This window comes from Podarcis vaucheri, assembly GCF_965113315.1.
Source record: "Podarcis vaucheri genome assembly, chromosome: 2".
NCBI classification, from domain to species: Eukaryota; Metazoa; Chordata; class Lepidosauria; order Squamata; family Lacertidae; genus Podarcis; species Podarcis vaucheri.
The window spans coordinates 45,063,194-45,078,303 of NC_138760.1; the positions used below are offsets into that span (position 1 = coordinate 45,063,194).

Consider the following 15,110-nt stretch of genomic DNA (forward strand, 5'->3'; position numbering starts at 1 on the left):
TCAAACATTTCACATCTAAGACAGCTCTAGTTTGATCATTCTGGTGTGTAGGAAGGAGCTCCAGGAAATGCACAGAGTTGCCCCCAGAGTCCATTTTATACTGTGTACTTTATACATTTAAAGGCTTTGAGAAGAATGCGTCAGAATCCATTTGGATTGGAACACAAAAACCGAAATTACCCCTCCCAGTTGCCAGAACTTCCAAGTGAACAGACAACCTCTGGATTAACCCACTCATGTCCACCACTGATCCCCCAAACCATTGAGGCTCATCACGCATTTGAGACATTTTTAATAACAAATAGATCTGTAAAACCCAAAGGCCTGCAGAAAATAGAAAAGCTGGTATTATTGCATAGGGCAATGTCTAGATTCTCCCCATATTTTTCTCTTCCCCATTACCTGGTACCAAAATAAATGCCGTCACAAAACAGCACATCCTCTCGCTAGCATCATTAAAGCTATCTCTCGGTACAGAATAAATACTTTTAACTCTAAGATTCTCCCATCTGATCTATCCCTCTCTCCCCGCCCCCTTCTAACCCCATGGTTCACAATATCCCTGTTGCGTCTTCCTTCCCAGGCAAGGCAATGGTGTCACTCAGCACCCCTTGAGAAACTCCCCGTGAAACAAGCACCAAGCACCAGCGAAACTTTCCAGCAATCTACAGATCTTTCCAAAGGCCCTGGCACCTCCAGAGCACCCAGGGTTGGCACTCTTTCAGTACTTCCACATGAAATCACGGGCTAGTTCAGAAGCTGGATTCGGGTACAGCTAGTCTCCTGCCCAGAGATGCCGTGTGGTATCGTGCCCGCTGGAAAGTGCCACAAGAAACCCCCTCTAGAGTTAGCGGTGGTGTGTAACCCTGCAAGGAGACACTGTTGTTTGTCTTGCCGAAGGAGGTTGACCTGCTCAGCAACCAGTCACTCTTTCCCTTGCTGCTGCAGGAGCTTTGAGCACGCTTGATGTCCAACTCAGAACGGCAGATCCGCCCATTAGGCAGCCCCTCCGTGGAGCTGCGGCCCAGGGCGGAGCCAACTGCTCTGCTGCCTGTGATGGAACTCAATGTACCATTGGAGAGAGATGACCGGGAGGATGCCATGGCTGGTGGTGCAGCACCATGTCTCTCAGACTCACTGTGTCTCTTAGGGTCCCTCCGCAGGAAGCCAACTCTGAAGACAGCCAGCTTCCCCTCTGGCTGCTTCTCACCCTCAGTGTCCCTCTCCCCAACACAGGACATGAGCTTTTGGTCCTGGGCTCCTCTGCTCTTGGGCTGATAGTTGGATGGGGGAAGGTTTGTCCCAGTGCGCAAGGTCCCATTGATGTTCACTTTGCCCATGGGCTCCTCATCTTTCATTGGAGGTACTGTGCTGAGAGATAGCACCAGTTTCTTTGGAGTCCGTGGCTGCTCGCCTACATCCTCCTTTGGCTTCCCAGCTCTTTTCATGCTGCTTGTGTTCTCCAAGCTGGTGGGCACTTTGCCAGTGCTCTCTGTGGTGCCCACGCCTGCGAGCAGAGGATTGGGCTTTGCTTTGGCGACTAAAGGCCCACTGTCCTCCCCTTCCTTGGTCATGAGGGGGACAATGGACTCATTTGTGAACCGCGGTCTGCGGCCAGATTCCAGGTATTCCACGAGTTCCCCAGAAGGCTCTGCTGGCCATTCTTTGGACATGAAGGACCATCGCAAGGGCACTGGCTTGGGGGCTCCCAGTTTGGCCTTACTGGGAGAAGCTTTCAGGCTGATGCTCCTGCCTTGAACACCACGCACCAGGGGTCGTGACTCAAAGCCACCTAGAAAAGAAAATTAAGATGGTTGGCAGGAGCTCCAGTTACTCTCTAAAGTCAGAGAAGTGACGCACACTCCCAACACAGGAATGTGTAAGCTTGTTTAGAAAAACAGTGACGTTGCCCAGACTTGTATTCTTGGACCTGAGTGACATTAGAACTCCTGAATTCTTCTCAGGCTCAGATTTTAATCAAAGCTGACCTTTCTCAAATTCATCTCCTTTTTACTCACCCATTAATCCTCCAATATCCCCCCCTCAAAAAAAAAACCCCATTTATCTGGCTGCTGATATTATGACAGCCCTTGGAGAAAATTACACATCCTGGTTGCTGCACACCAGGCACTAGAAGGTAGATATATCCCTCCTGACTTTAGCAGACATCAGCACCAACCAGGTAAGTGAAAGAGGGAAGGATGGGGAAGAAGCTTGGATGACGTGTTCGGGGATACGTTCCAAAGAGTGGGGAGCTCAGTCTGAATGCGGACCGGCTTGCAAATAAGCTGTTTCTCAATTCTAGAAGCAACAGCTTGGTTTCATTCCAAGCCAATTGATTTGGGATTCAGAGGGGTGGGAAGCTTGCCCATTATCTGGATACAGGATGAGCTGGGCAAATGGATGGACCAAACACAGAGCTGGAGATTGGCTCAAAAGGGCTGTGGCAAATTTGCCAATTTAAAGCCGCTTAGCAGTGCACTAGTTTGCACTAGCAGATGCTAGTGCAAGAAAATGCATAGAAAACCACCCCTGGTTGTGCAACAGATGACCACTGTAGTCCTGATACTTCCTGGTGCACAACAAGCTTCCACTAGCACAACTATAGCACTGCAATTTGAATTGCACAAGCTTTATATTCATCCTTACACTAGCAGAACAGTCCATGGGTTGCCACTGAGAGCCATTCAGCAAAGGGAGCATCCTACAAGCCTTGTCAACACTGACAAAGGCTAGGGACCTGGTCTGCCAGCTGGAATGAGGTGGACTTTGTACCAGAAAGCCTAGGTGTATAGTGAGCAGCATAGCATGAATCAGGCACCTTTCTCTGGGCAGCTGCTAGCATTGGTGAGGGTAGGCGAGTCCGGCATTTTTGTCAAAGATGGGCAGGTAGCAGAGCTCCGGGACACCAGGCTCTCTCGCTTGCTATTTCCGCTGAGGCGTGCCAGCCAGTGTTCCGAGACAGAGGAACCGGTGGAACCTGCAAGAGAAATCCACAGAATTAAAGTGTTCTGGGGAGAGCCTTCCACCAAGGACTCCCCCAAAATAGGTGCAGCTGTCAAAGTCAGCCAGGGATTACGGGAAGCAGCAAGCTTTGCACAACCAGAGGTCCAGATGGGCCTTCTCTTGGTCACCTAAAACTTGCCATGTTGTGAATGTAGGACTGGGTTGGTTGGAGTGAGGTAAGCCAAGAATTTGCTGAACATTACAAACGTGTAAAAGCAACTAAAAAGCTAGAGATGAAGTGGGACAGTGGAAAGGAGAAAATTATTGGCTGACATATTGAAGGGAAATTTTTTAAAAAAATATTGCTTTGGGGAAGGACCCACCAAAATCTCACGTCCATTTTCAGGTCCAGAGACTTTTTGTGTTGCTTTGAGAATCATGCTTCAACAACAAACTAAAAGCAAGCACACCCAATATACATTGTGAAAAGTGTTGATGACACTCCAAAACGGCAACGTTTCTGTTAGAAAAATAACATTTTTCTTATATTTTTCTCTTTCTTTTCTTTTCTTTTCTTTTCTTTCTTTTTCTTTCTTTTCTTTTTCTGTGTTTTTATTTAGATTATTTTATCTTTGATATTCTAAAAAGATATTGGGTATTTGATATTAACTTTTGCATATCTTTTTTCAAACTTTAATAAAATCTATTTGGGGGGGGGACAAAAAATAACCTAGTGGGTAGGGAGGTTCAAAGATGTGGATTTGAACTGGGACTAGCTCTGAAATCAGCCAAGCTGTTTCCTGAGTTTTAGAGAAATGAATTGGCACTTTCTCAAGTTCATCTCCCCTTTACTGGGGGTTGGGCAGGTCTGAAAGCCCTTGGGCAGTGGAGGCTTGCCCAACGAGTCCTGCAATGGTCTCACATCAAGGTAAAGCAAGTTTACAGTGACTTCTTTTGGACTGAATGAGGCCCACATCTTTGACTTACACCAGCATGAGTCTCAAGACTCATGCTCTAAAATCCAATACCGTGTCTGCTGGAATTCTGTGTGTTTGTCAGTTCCACCGATAAATGACATGGAACAGATAAAATGCCCGGAACAGTGTCACTGTATGGGTTAAGCACTGCTTACGCACCTCTAACAGAGCTTCCACCAGACCAGCTTGGAACCACACAGCGTCTCTGGTAGAAGAGGATGTAAGCACCACGAGTGCTGACTTCATCCTCCAAGACAGGTTCCACAGTGCTGTCATCATAGCTGTACCAATGACCATCCAAGGTGTTGCGACAGTAGGCTGGGGACAGAGTAGACAACCACATTAACAGAGACACTGGCTGGTGGGACTGAACTTCCTCCAAATGTGTGGTTTATATTGAAGCTGCTGAGAGAGATCCAGACCAATCCTAATGATTATTCTCAGATGGAGGGCTTCAAATGCATCTATTGCAGGCATGGGGAACCATTGACCCTTTTAGATTTTGATGAACTACAACTTCCATCATCCCTGACGATTGGCCATATTTTCTGGGGTGGGAGTTGTAGTTCAGCAACATCTGGAGGGCCAAAGGGTTCACTAGAGAGAGGAAAAGTTGCTGGACAGTGGGATAATTTTCTAGCATGTGATCAGGCCAAGCAGGTAGTCTGCAAACAGAACTGGAGCTTCACATTTATTTCCTGCTTGATAAACATACTTGTATCCACATGCCTGTGATTGTCTCACACAGAGACATTTGTTGTCATGGATAGTATTCAGCATCCTAAGAATCTCAGGCCTGGATTCAACCACCAGCACAAGGGCTGTTCTGCTAGTGTAAGGATTAATATAAAGCTTGTGCAATTCAAAATGCAGTGCAATAGTTGTGCAAGTAGAAGCTTGTTGTGCACCAGGAAGTATCAGGACTACAGTAGTTCTCTGTTGCACAACCAGGGATGGTTTTCTATGCCTTTTCTTGCACTAGCATCTGCTAGTGCAAACTAGTGCACTGCTAAGCAACTTTAAATTAGCATGACATTGAATTCCTCCCACAGCCTTGGTTTTCTTTTTTTCAAAAGAGATTTCTAGTTTTCTAACTCTGAAGATAAACCCAAACACATCTGGGAGAAATGAGATAAGAAGTGCTTCCAGGGAGCGAGATCTGAGCACCTTCTCCTGCCCCGCAATTAGCAGAAACAAAATGAAATATACCGTATTGGCCCAAATATAAACCACACTTTTTTCCAAATTCCGACCATGAAAAGTTAAAGTGCGGCTTAAATTCACAACCTTACAAAAATTGGCTTTTACGTTATCGCTACTTAAACAGACATATGGTAAAAAGGGGGGGGGGAGTTTTACTGCCAATTTGCGAACTTGAGACTATTGTGCAATTAATTCAAATGTCATTCATCACTTTCCCTGTATTTTACAGGCGCTGTGGGTTAAAGCCTCAGCGCCTAGGGCTTGCCGATCGAAAGGTCGGCGGTTCGAATCCCCGCGGCGGGGTGCGCTCCCGCTGCTCGGTCCCAGCGCCTGCCCACCTAGCAGTTCGAAAGCACCCCCGGGGGCAAGTAGATAAATAGGTACCGCTTACCAGCGGGAAGGTAAACGGCGTTCCGTGTGCGGCTCTGGCTCGCCAGAGCAGCGTTGTCACGCTGGCCACGTGACCCGGAAGTGTCTTCGGACAGCGCTGGCCCCCGGCCAATAGATGTGAGATGGGCGCACAAACCCCAGAGTCTGTCAAGACTGGCCCGTTCGGGCAGGGGTACCTTTACCTTTACCTTTATTGATTTTTTTATTTGCATTTACGGTGCTACGAACAGGTGTTTAACCCACTTGCAGGTCCTCTCTAGTACCTGTAGAATTTTCTTCTATATTTGCCATTTATGGGTATGAGTGCCTGTGGAATTTTAAGGGAGCGGCTTATATTCGGGTACTGTCTTTTTTTTCTTTCCTCCCCTCCCCCCTTGAATTTTAAAGGTGCAGCTTATATTTGGGTGCGGCTTATATCCGGGCCAATATGGTATGCAGAGCAAAGATCTAAATGAAGATTCATTTAACTATAGTAAACAATGCCTCACTGTGCCTCTGATCTCTTTGGGGCTTCCTGCACCCTCACTGACATCCTCTTCAGGCTCTGGGGAGGATCTCTTTGAGACACACAAGGGCTCTCCAGCTTCCTCCTGCCATTTCCGGGTTTGAATTGAACTATTTACTTATTTACTTATTGAAGGACAGATCGTGAAGCTGAGGCTCCAATAGAAGGACAGATCGTGAAGCTGAGGCTCCAATACTTTGGCCACCTCATGAGAAGAGAAAACTCCCTGGAAAAGACCCTGATGCTGGGAAAGATGGAGGGCACAAGGAGAAGGGGACGACAGAGGGCGAGATGGTTGGATAGTGTTCTCGAAGCTACAAACATGAGTCTGATCAAACTGCGGGAGGCAGTGGAAGACAGGAGTGCCTGGAGTGCTCTGGTCCATGGGGTCACGAAGAGTCAGACACGACTAAACGACTAAACAACAACAACAACAACATTTACTTATTTCCCAGCACCGCACGTTTATGCATTCACACGTGAGCAAGGGGACACCTGTATTCATTTTGCAGAATTCACCATTCCTTGGAGCAGGATTTTTTTGATCCCCCTTCTCCCACAAATCCCAGCAAACTACTCTCCTTAAGCAGTAGTTACCCAGAATTATACGGACTCCTGCACTTCCACCACCCACCACCAGTGGGGCGCTCACCTGTGTAATGGCCGCCCTGCATGCTGCCGTGGTGATTGCAGACGGCATACAGGTCGTAGAGGAAGTTGCACTGGCCGCTTTCCAGGGCGGGGTGTTTCCAGGGGCCCCACTTGCTGCCGCGGTTGCGCTTGGCCACGTGGGGAGCCATGTCAAGCCCGCGGAGGGGGAAGTGCACCAGCGTGGAGAGCTTGTGGCGCTGCTCGCCCACCTGCCGGAAGCGCTTCAGGTGAATGATGAGGATATCGGGCAGTGTCCATAGGCTGAGCTTCACCATGCCCTGCTGGAGCACCTGACAGTGAGGGCAGCGCCAGGCATCGTCAGGGGCGAGCTGGTGGATGGTGGGGGGGGGGAGAAAGAGAGAACAGAAAACAGACACCAAGGGCTTGTTAGACACTGGAGCACAGATTCAGCAATCATGTGAATGAGAGGGGTGGGTGGCAACACTGCTTGATGGGCATATTCTAAAGGTAAAGGTAAAGGGACCCCTGACCATTAGGTCCAGTCGTGGCTGACTCTGGGGTTGCAGCGCTCATCTCACTTTATTGGCTGAGGGAGCCGCCGTACAGCTTCCGGGTCATGTGGCCAGCATGACTAAGCCGCTTCTGGCGAACCAGAGCAGCGCACGGAAATGCCGTTTACCTTCCCGCCAGAGCGGTACCTATTTATCTACTTGCACTTTGACGTGCTTTCGAACTGCTAGGTTGGCAGGAGCAGGGACTGAGCAACAGGAGCTCACCCCGTGGTGGGGATTTGAACCGCCGACCTTCTGATCGGCAAGTCCTAAGCTCTGTGGTTTAACCCACAGCGCCACCCGCATCCTCTTCTATGCACCCTTATTAGTCATGTTAAATTTAGGACACCCCTGAACCAAACAGAGTCTGAGAGAACAAGATGAGCACTCCCATCTCTATTGCTCATGCTGTTGCTGTTAATTAAATTTCTATACTGCTCTTCATCCGAGGATCACAGGGCAGTTTACAATATGCACAACATAGTAACAAACAAAAACAATCCCCATCCCCTATAGTTTAAAAGACTATACAGTGGTACCTCTAGTTACGAACTTAATTCATTCCAGAGGTCCGTTCTTAACCTGAAACTGTTCTTAACTAGAGGTGTGCTTTCGCTAATGGGGCCTCTTGCTGCTGCTGCGCCGTCGGCACGCGATTTTCGTTCTCATCCTGGGGCAAAGTTCTCAATTTGAGGTAACTCTTCCAGGTTAGCGGAGTTTGTAACCTGAAGCGTTTGTAACCTGAGGCATTTGTAACTCAAGGTACCACTGTATATAGTTTAATTAGCCAAAGGCTTGGGAGAAGAGGAACCTTTTTGACTGGTGCCTAAGGATATGTAACAGGGGTGCCAGGCATGCCTTCTTAGAGAGAGCATTGCAAAAGCAAGGAGCCACTGCAGAAAAGGCCCCGTCTCGTGTTGCCGTTCTCTGAACTTCTCATGGAGGAGCCACATAAAGAAGGGGCTCGGATGATGATCACAGGGTCTCCGTTGTTTGCCATCTGCCAGTCAATAGGGAAAGACCTGCTTCAGTTGTTTCCATCACAACTGAGTGCCCATGTGGTTTAGGATAAACCCTGGGAGACCAGGGTTCAAATCCCCACTCAGCCATGGAGCTCACTGACCTTGGGCCAGTCGCTGCCTCTCAGCCCAACCTACTTCATAGGGTTGTTGGGAAGATTAAATGAGGATAGGGAGAACTATGTATGCCACCTTGCACACCTCAGAGATAAAAGCAATAAATGAATGATAAACAAGCTGAATCCCAGCAGTCATACGAGGATACCTGTTCCTCCTTGGTGTAGAGCTGGAAGCATTCGTCCAGGGTGCAACTATGCTGCTGCTGGTGGAGCTGCTGCTTCAGCCTCACGCTTCCTGCATCCGCAACCACTTCTTCCTGGATGTTGCCAAACAAGCTGCAAAAATGCAAATGGAGGGGGTCAGCAATGGCTCAGACCTGATTGTGACTCTACTATGAATGGGCAAATGGGTCCACATGATGCACGCATGCCCAAGCCAACCACCTGTTCCTCTCAATTCCCATCCAGAGCTTTAATCCATAATATCTCTGCCCAGTTGGCCAGAAATTGTGTGAATGGCATGCATCTGCCCTTTGTGTAAACACAGTCTCAATGCATGAGCATGGCGGGGGGGGTGCGCACCCTTGGTGAAAAATGGAAATTAGAGTTGAAGGGCTCTACGGACAGAAGGTAGTGCATTTGGCAAATTGTGCTGATGCGGCAAATGCCCCATTCAGCCCAGTTCAGGGATCTGTCAATGTGGGACAAAGAAGATGCAGTGCAGTGCAAACGCCATTTGAATTTCGGGGGGGGGGGGACTGGAGTGAAAGTCCTTTAAGGAGCCACACTTGTGCCCACCATGATGGCAGGCCAGGGAGATTTAACACAACCTATGGGACGCGGGTGGCGCTGTGGGTTAAACCACAGAGCCTAGGACTTGCCGATCAGAAGGTCGGCGGTTCGAATCCCCACCATGGGGTGAGCTCCCATTGCTTGGTCCTTGCTCCTGCCAACCTAGCAGTTCCAAAGCCCATCAAAGTGCAATTAGATAAATAGGTACCGCTCTGGCGGGAAGGTAAACGGCATTTCCGTGCGCTGCTCTGGTTTGCCAGAAGCGGCTTAGTCATGCTGGCCACATGACCCGGAAGCTGTACGGTGGCTCCCTTGGCCAATAAAGCGAGATGAGACCTGCAACCCCAGAGTCGGTCACGACTGGACCTAATGGTCCGGGGTCCCTTTACCTTTACTTGCAATGCACACTCACCATTCTTTGGTGCTCACATCCCACTCGATCACCAGCTTCACATGTGCGGGACCACCAGGACCACCAAACTGAAGTGCTCTGCAGGAAGATGGAACAGTGCACCAGGAAGCATCTAAGCCTCTGTTACTGCCGTACATTCCATGTCACTTTGACCTGTGGGGCTTGTCTCTGAAGATCCCCAACTCCAAACTGCTTCAGAAGTGTTTGGCAATTAATCAGCTCCTGCTTCTGGAATCCTGCTATGGAGGTTTGCCTCCTCAAAAGCCTCATATTGTCTTGTTCATGCTTGTGCAAAGGGCTGCAGTGTGGGCATTATGGAGCCAGACCCTAGTTTGCATGAGGTCCTCCTCCAAGGGCCTTCTGGCAGTTCCCTCACTGCGAGAAGTGAAGCTACAGGGAACTAGGCAGAGGGCCTTCTCAGTAGTGGCGCTCGCCCTGTGGAAAACCCTCCCATCAGATGTCAAGGAAATAAACAACTATCTGACTTTTAGAAGACATCTGAAGGCAGCCCTGTTTAGGAAAGTTTTTAATGTTTGGTGTTTTATTGCTTTTTTATTATTACTACTAATATTCTGTTGGGAGCTATGGGCATAAATAATGGGTGGGGTATAAATAATAAGTTGTTGTTGTTGTTGTTGTTGTTGTAAACCATGGCCTTTTCCCATTTGTCCGACTCCCTCCCAAAGTATTTGGAATTCTGTGCATGTCTTTAGTACTAGGGCTCAGCCTGGGAGGAGCTAAAGTAAGAATGAAGAATTCATCTCTGATCAGGTGCAAAGTGACATTGAAAAAAACAACAACACACAGGCAATAACTGCAAATCTGAAATGAAGAACTAGGGTCCCCAGATCAGGGATCATGGCTGCTCGACTCCTTGGCAGGCTTCAAAACCAGAACGCATCTCTTTCTACAGATTAACCAATGGGAAGTAAAGCCTCTTTGCCATCACACACAGATCACAGAATTGTAGAGCTGGAAGGGACCCTGAGGATCATCTATTTCAACCCCCTGCAATGCAGGAATCAGGTGCCGTGCTGTCACTAGTGTACACCTCTAGCCATCTGACTACTTCCTCATTGCAAAGCCCTGAGACCCGTTGGTGGGTCTGCTCTTCCCCACAGCAGCCACAATGTCCCCATTTTTGCTTTAAGATGTTCAGGCGCAGGAGGCCTACTTGCATAGCTAGCAATAGGTTCAAGTACCTGCAGCCCTAAAGGGCAAGGATAGGGGCAGGCTAGGCTCATCGCTCCAATTCAGAGCCAAAGTTTAACCTTTTATCTTTCCTGCAACAGGCAGCTCCCAGCCCCCAGCCCCCAGCCTTTTGCTGTGGTGTGCCCATACCCAGAGAAGAGATGCTTAGGTTGGGTTCTTGTTTCTTTCCGTTTAAACTCCATGCCCCTAACTCCCCAATGGGGATCCACATAGAAGGCTCTGGGGGCCAGTGAGCAATGCAATTAGCAAGGGTTGTGGCACATACACACGCACGGTGACAGCAGCCGATTCACTTCTCTGCTTCCTGGGGACATTATCTGAGCTAACATTATCTTTGACTAGAATCCAGCTAGCAGCGGCAAGGCATTAATAATTCATCGGCCCCTCCGCAATGGACCGACAGCAATGCACGTCCGGCTGGGCGCTGCCACTTCAGGACTGCCAGGCCTGGTGTGCAGCCTTGGTGCCAGGAGTTTGAAAGCAGGGAAGATGCCACGGAAGGAAATTAGCTGCCCACCATCTATTTAGCTGCACCCACCTGGCAGGACCCCAGTTAAAATGGCCACCTGCCCGGTTTGTCAAGTCAAGGAAGGTAACCAGCACGAAACGGCCACACATAGCTCTGTGCGACACAGGCAGGCAGAAGGTTCGATCCTCAACAACAGCTCCATGTGGGATTGGGAGACACTCCCTGTCTGAAATCCAGGAGAGCTGCTGCTAGCCAGTGTAGGCACTACTAAGCTAGATGGATGCAATGGTCTGACTCAGTATAAGGCAGCTTCCTAGGTTCTTGCATTTACACAGCCAATAGCAGTGTCCATAGTAGTGACGAGGAGAGAAATGACTGCTGGGAGGAGCACAGAGAGAAGAAACGCCATGTGTTTTAATGGTACAGTGTGTACACAGCTTAGGCTAAACAGGTCTTGGGGCCAACATCAATGCATCAAGTTTAGATCAAATGCATGTTAGAGAGGCAACTTTGGTTGCTGTCCCACAACCACAGAAACCCTCTGAGACTTGTCTCAGCATCATCCAGAAGCATTCTTGGAGCTTGTTTATTCTGGATCATGTTTCATATCAGGTGTGGTGTTTTAACATCCTGCGTCTGTTGTTAAAAGTTTTACCTGAAAGTGCCATCAAGCACCAGCACACTGATACCCACTCAGAGAAGAGGGAAGCTTAAGAATCTAAAGAAATGCAGTACAGTGGTACCTTGGGTTAAGAACTTAATGCGTTCTGGAGGTCCATTCTTAACCAGAAACTGTTCTTAACCTGAGGTACCACTTTAGCTCATGAAGCTGAGGCTCCAATACTATGGCCACCTCATGAGAAGAGAAGACTCCCTGGAAAAGACCCTGATGTTGGGAAAGATGGAGGGCACAAGGAGAAGGGGACGAGAGAGGACGAGATGGTTGGACAGTGTTCTCGAAGCTACCAGCATGAGTCTGACCAAACTGCGGAGGCAGTGGAAGACAGGAGTGCCTGGAGTGCTCTGGTCCATGGGGTCACGAAGAGTCGGACACGACTAAATGACTAAACAACAACCACTTTAGCTAATGGGGCCTCCCACTGCCACCGTGCCATTTGTGTTCTCATCCTGGAGCAAAGTTCTTAACCTGAGGCAATATTTCTGGGTTAGCGGAGTCTGTAACCTGAAGCATTTGTAACCTGAAGTGTCTGTAACCCAAGGTACCACTATACAGTGGTACCTCGAGTTACAAACACCTCAGGTTACAAACGCTTCCGGTTACAAACTCTACTAACCTGGAAGCATTACCTCAAGTTGATAATTTTGCCCCAGGATGAAAACAGAAATCGTGTGCTGGTGGCGCAACGTCAGCAAGAGGCCCCATTAGTGAAAGCACGCCTCTAGTTAAGAACAGTTTCAGGTTAAGAACGGACCTCTGGAATGAATTAAGTTCATAACTAGAGGTACCACTGTAATTCCTTATTACAACAGGGAGCTCTTCTTGGAGCCCAGGAGGAAGGAAGATGAACAGAGGTTGCTGCATAAAGTTAGGGAAGAAGAAGCTCAGTAAACAGGATCCATGACTAGTGAGAGAACAGAATAGGCAGGTCCTCAGTCCTCTGCTCTTTTGATTACAGGATCCCTCCAGTCACTTATTTCTAGCAGTATCTCTATGTCTGATCTCTTACCTGTCCACCGCTGGATGATAGAGAGGCCAGCTGTCCTGGGGAGAGAGGTAGCTGCAAAGCGCAGAGCCACCAACCACTCGCACCTGGAACAGGCTCGGAGTAGCCTGAAAAAGACAAAGGAAGGGGAGAGAGAAGGAGTCAAAGGATCTGCTCTCCCTGGCAAAGACTTCTGATAAATCAGGGGCTCGGGTGGGGCAAACAAGGGCAAAAACAATGAGGCAGCTGCACTGTGGGAAGAGCGCTGTGTGGCTAATCTTTTGTGTCACATATCCTTTGGGAGTAAATCTAGGTGTCTCCAGCAGATTTTCAATGAGTACCTTACTACGGAATGGTTAACACAGTCTGTTTCTTCTGCAAGGAAGTGGGCTGCTGCCCCTCTTTAGCAATTGCAGGGAAAACAAGTGTTGAATCTGACTATGCTGAGATGATTGGATAATTCTGTTGTAGTTGTTGAGGCACACATTTCTCTAGTACTCAAACAGTTCACTATGGAGCTCATTTCTCAAAGACTCAAGCGGTTCGCCATGCAATAGTATCTCAGCTCCAGCCAGTGTGACTACCAGTGTGAGCTATAACCAAATAACACCTGGAGGGCTACAGATCCTCTTCACATCTATTTCTTAGGCTCACCCATCCTAAAGTCAGGTGTGTGGCTAGTAGACAATAAAACTCAGAGCATCCCTTTGTTCACACTATCAAGGGGGGGGGAGGGTTGATGAAAGAGTGGCAAAAGAAAGCTTCCTCTAGTTTTCCAGTGCATGCTTATGAGCAGAGCTGTGATTTCCATTTCCAAACAGAAATAGGTGGTGATCAGTATTGTGGACTAATTAATCTAACACAAAGAGTGTGAGTCTGATACTTAAAGTAAATTGCATGTTCACACAGGCAGATGGATCCCATACGACAACGACCATCTCACTTGGCTCCCGCTCCATCCGAAAATTGCCCTGGTGCCAGTTGCAATTTCCCTGTTGTCATACAAATGGACTCATTTACTCCTCCCTCCCGCTCCATAATGCTGTTTTGTCATTAAAACCAGAGTATGATTAGCCAGTACATTCCAGATTTCATTATGTTTTGTGTCCAGCTCCCTCATCTTCTTGACAGAGAATGTAATGAGACCTGATGAGGGGACAAATATGAGTCCATTATCTTGACACTGTTCAGATTATAATCCACCCGCCCCTTGGACAGGTGTCAGAAAGAGTGATGTGCCCCACACCTCAGCACCGCTTGTATTGGAGATGGGAGCAGGGAGTAACCAGCAACTCTGACCTCCCGCACCTCCTCCCCACTTCATCCCCGGCTTCTGCCAGCAGGAGTTGGTGTCGCTTCAAAATTAGCTTCATTACATTCCTATCCGCACGGAGCTGAGGAGGCAACAGCAGACCCCACGTTTATAGATCAGCCAATAAAACTGTACATTGCCATGAAGAGAATGCCACACTGGAAGTCCAAAAAGCTCAGAAAAAATAGGCAGAGTCTCTGGAGTGAGTACGACAGAGCCCCAATTATCCACCATCTGCAAGCAGGGTCCAGGGTACCAGAAAAACATGGAGAACTTATTTGACAAAGGTCGACTAATCAACATCACAGTTCCAGGAGACAGTATGTTGGAGGCCAGCTGGTATTTACTGGATTCCTCATTTCCCTAGTGCGAAACGAACAGGACTTCCCACTAAGAGCTCATTCCTCGACATGACAAACATAGGACCCTGGACACACTGGGGACTAGAAAACCTCTCATTGGAACGGGTCTCTGCACCCCCTGTTCCTCTTGTCCAGAAGTTCAAGACTTCACCACCAGCACTGAGCAACAGGTGGTGTCTGGTCACTTCAAAACATACATTATGCGAACTGTTTAGTTATGTTGTGTAAGACTCTGCTTCTGTTAACCAGGGAGAGAGCCAAATAGTTCTGCAGGGTGCATACGCTCTGCCCCCATGCCCACTGGAAATCCTGATCAATTTCTCTCTACTACTCCACCCCAATTTAAGACATTTCATGATATATTGCTGACACGTTGCTCTCCTTGCAACCATGCAACCTAGAAACTCCAGACAGGCATTTTTAGGAGGAACCCAACAACAAATTTTGCATGGTCATTCTTATTCAGAAAATCAAATGCCCTTAGCCCTGCCTTTATCTATCTCACTTTTCCTGACATGCTTAAGGATTCCCCCTTTTTTTACTCCCAGTCTCGATATACAGGATAAGAAAAATTGCTCTGCTCACGTGTCACTTGCTTCTCACTTTTCTTATGTCTGGTCTTCAA

The 15,110-nt window shown here is 48.3% G+C and overlaps 1 protein-coding gene across 2 annotated transcripts in view; it reads right to left on the reverse strand.

Moving 5' to 3' along the window:
- Positions 1-275: 275 nt before the first annotated feature.
- USP43 (ubiquitin specific peptidase 43) overlaps positions 276-15,110 on the reverse strand; it is an 81,449-nt gene continuing 66,614 nt past the window's right edge. For both annotated transcript variants that reach the window (XM_082213804.1, XM_082213803.1), the window contains 7 exons: positions 12,836-12,939; positions 9,467-9,544; positions 8,469-8,598; positions 6,674-7,001; positions 4,083-4,241; positions 2,822-2,980; positions 276-1,792 (listed from right to left, as the gene is read on the reverse strand). In XM_082213804.1, coding sequence (XP_082069930.1) covers positions 753-1,792; positions 2,822-2,980; positions 4,083-4,241; positions 6,674-7,001; positions 8,469-8,598; positions 9,467-9,544; positions 12,836-12,939 — 1,998 coding nt within the window. In that variant the 3' untranslated portion in view covers positions 276-752. The remainder of the gene's footprint in view (positions 1,793-2,821; positions 2,981-4,082; positions 4,242-6,673; positions 7,002-8,468; positions 8,599-9,466; positions 9,545-12,835; positions 12,940-15,110) is intronic.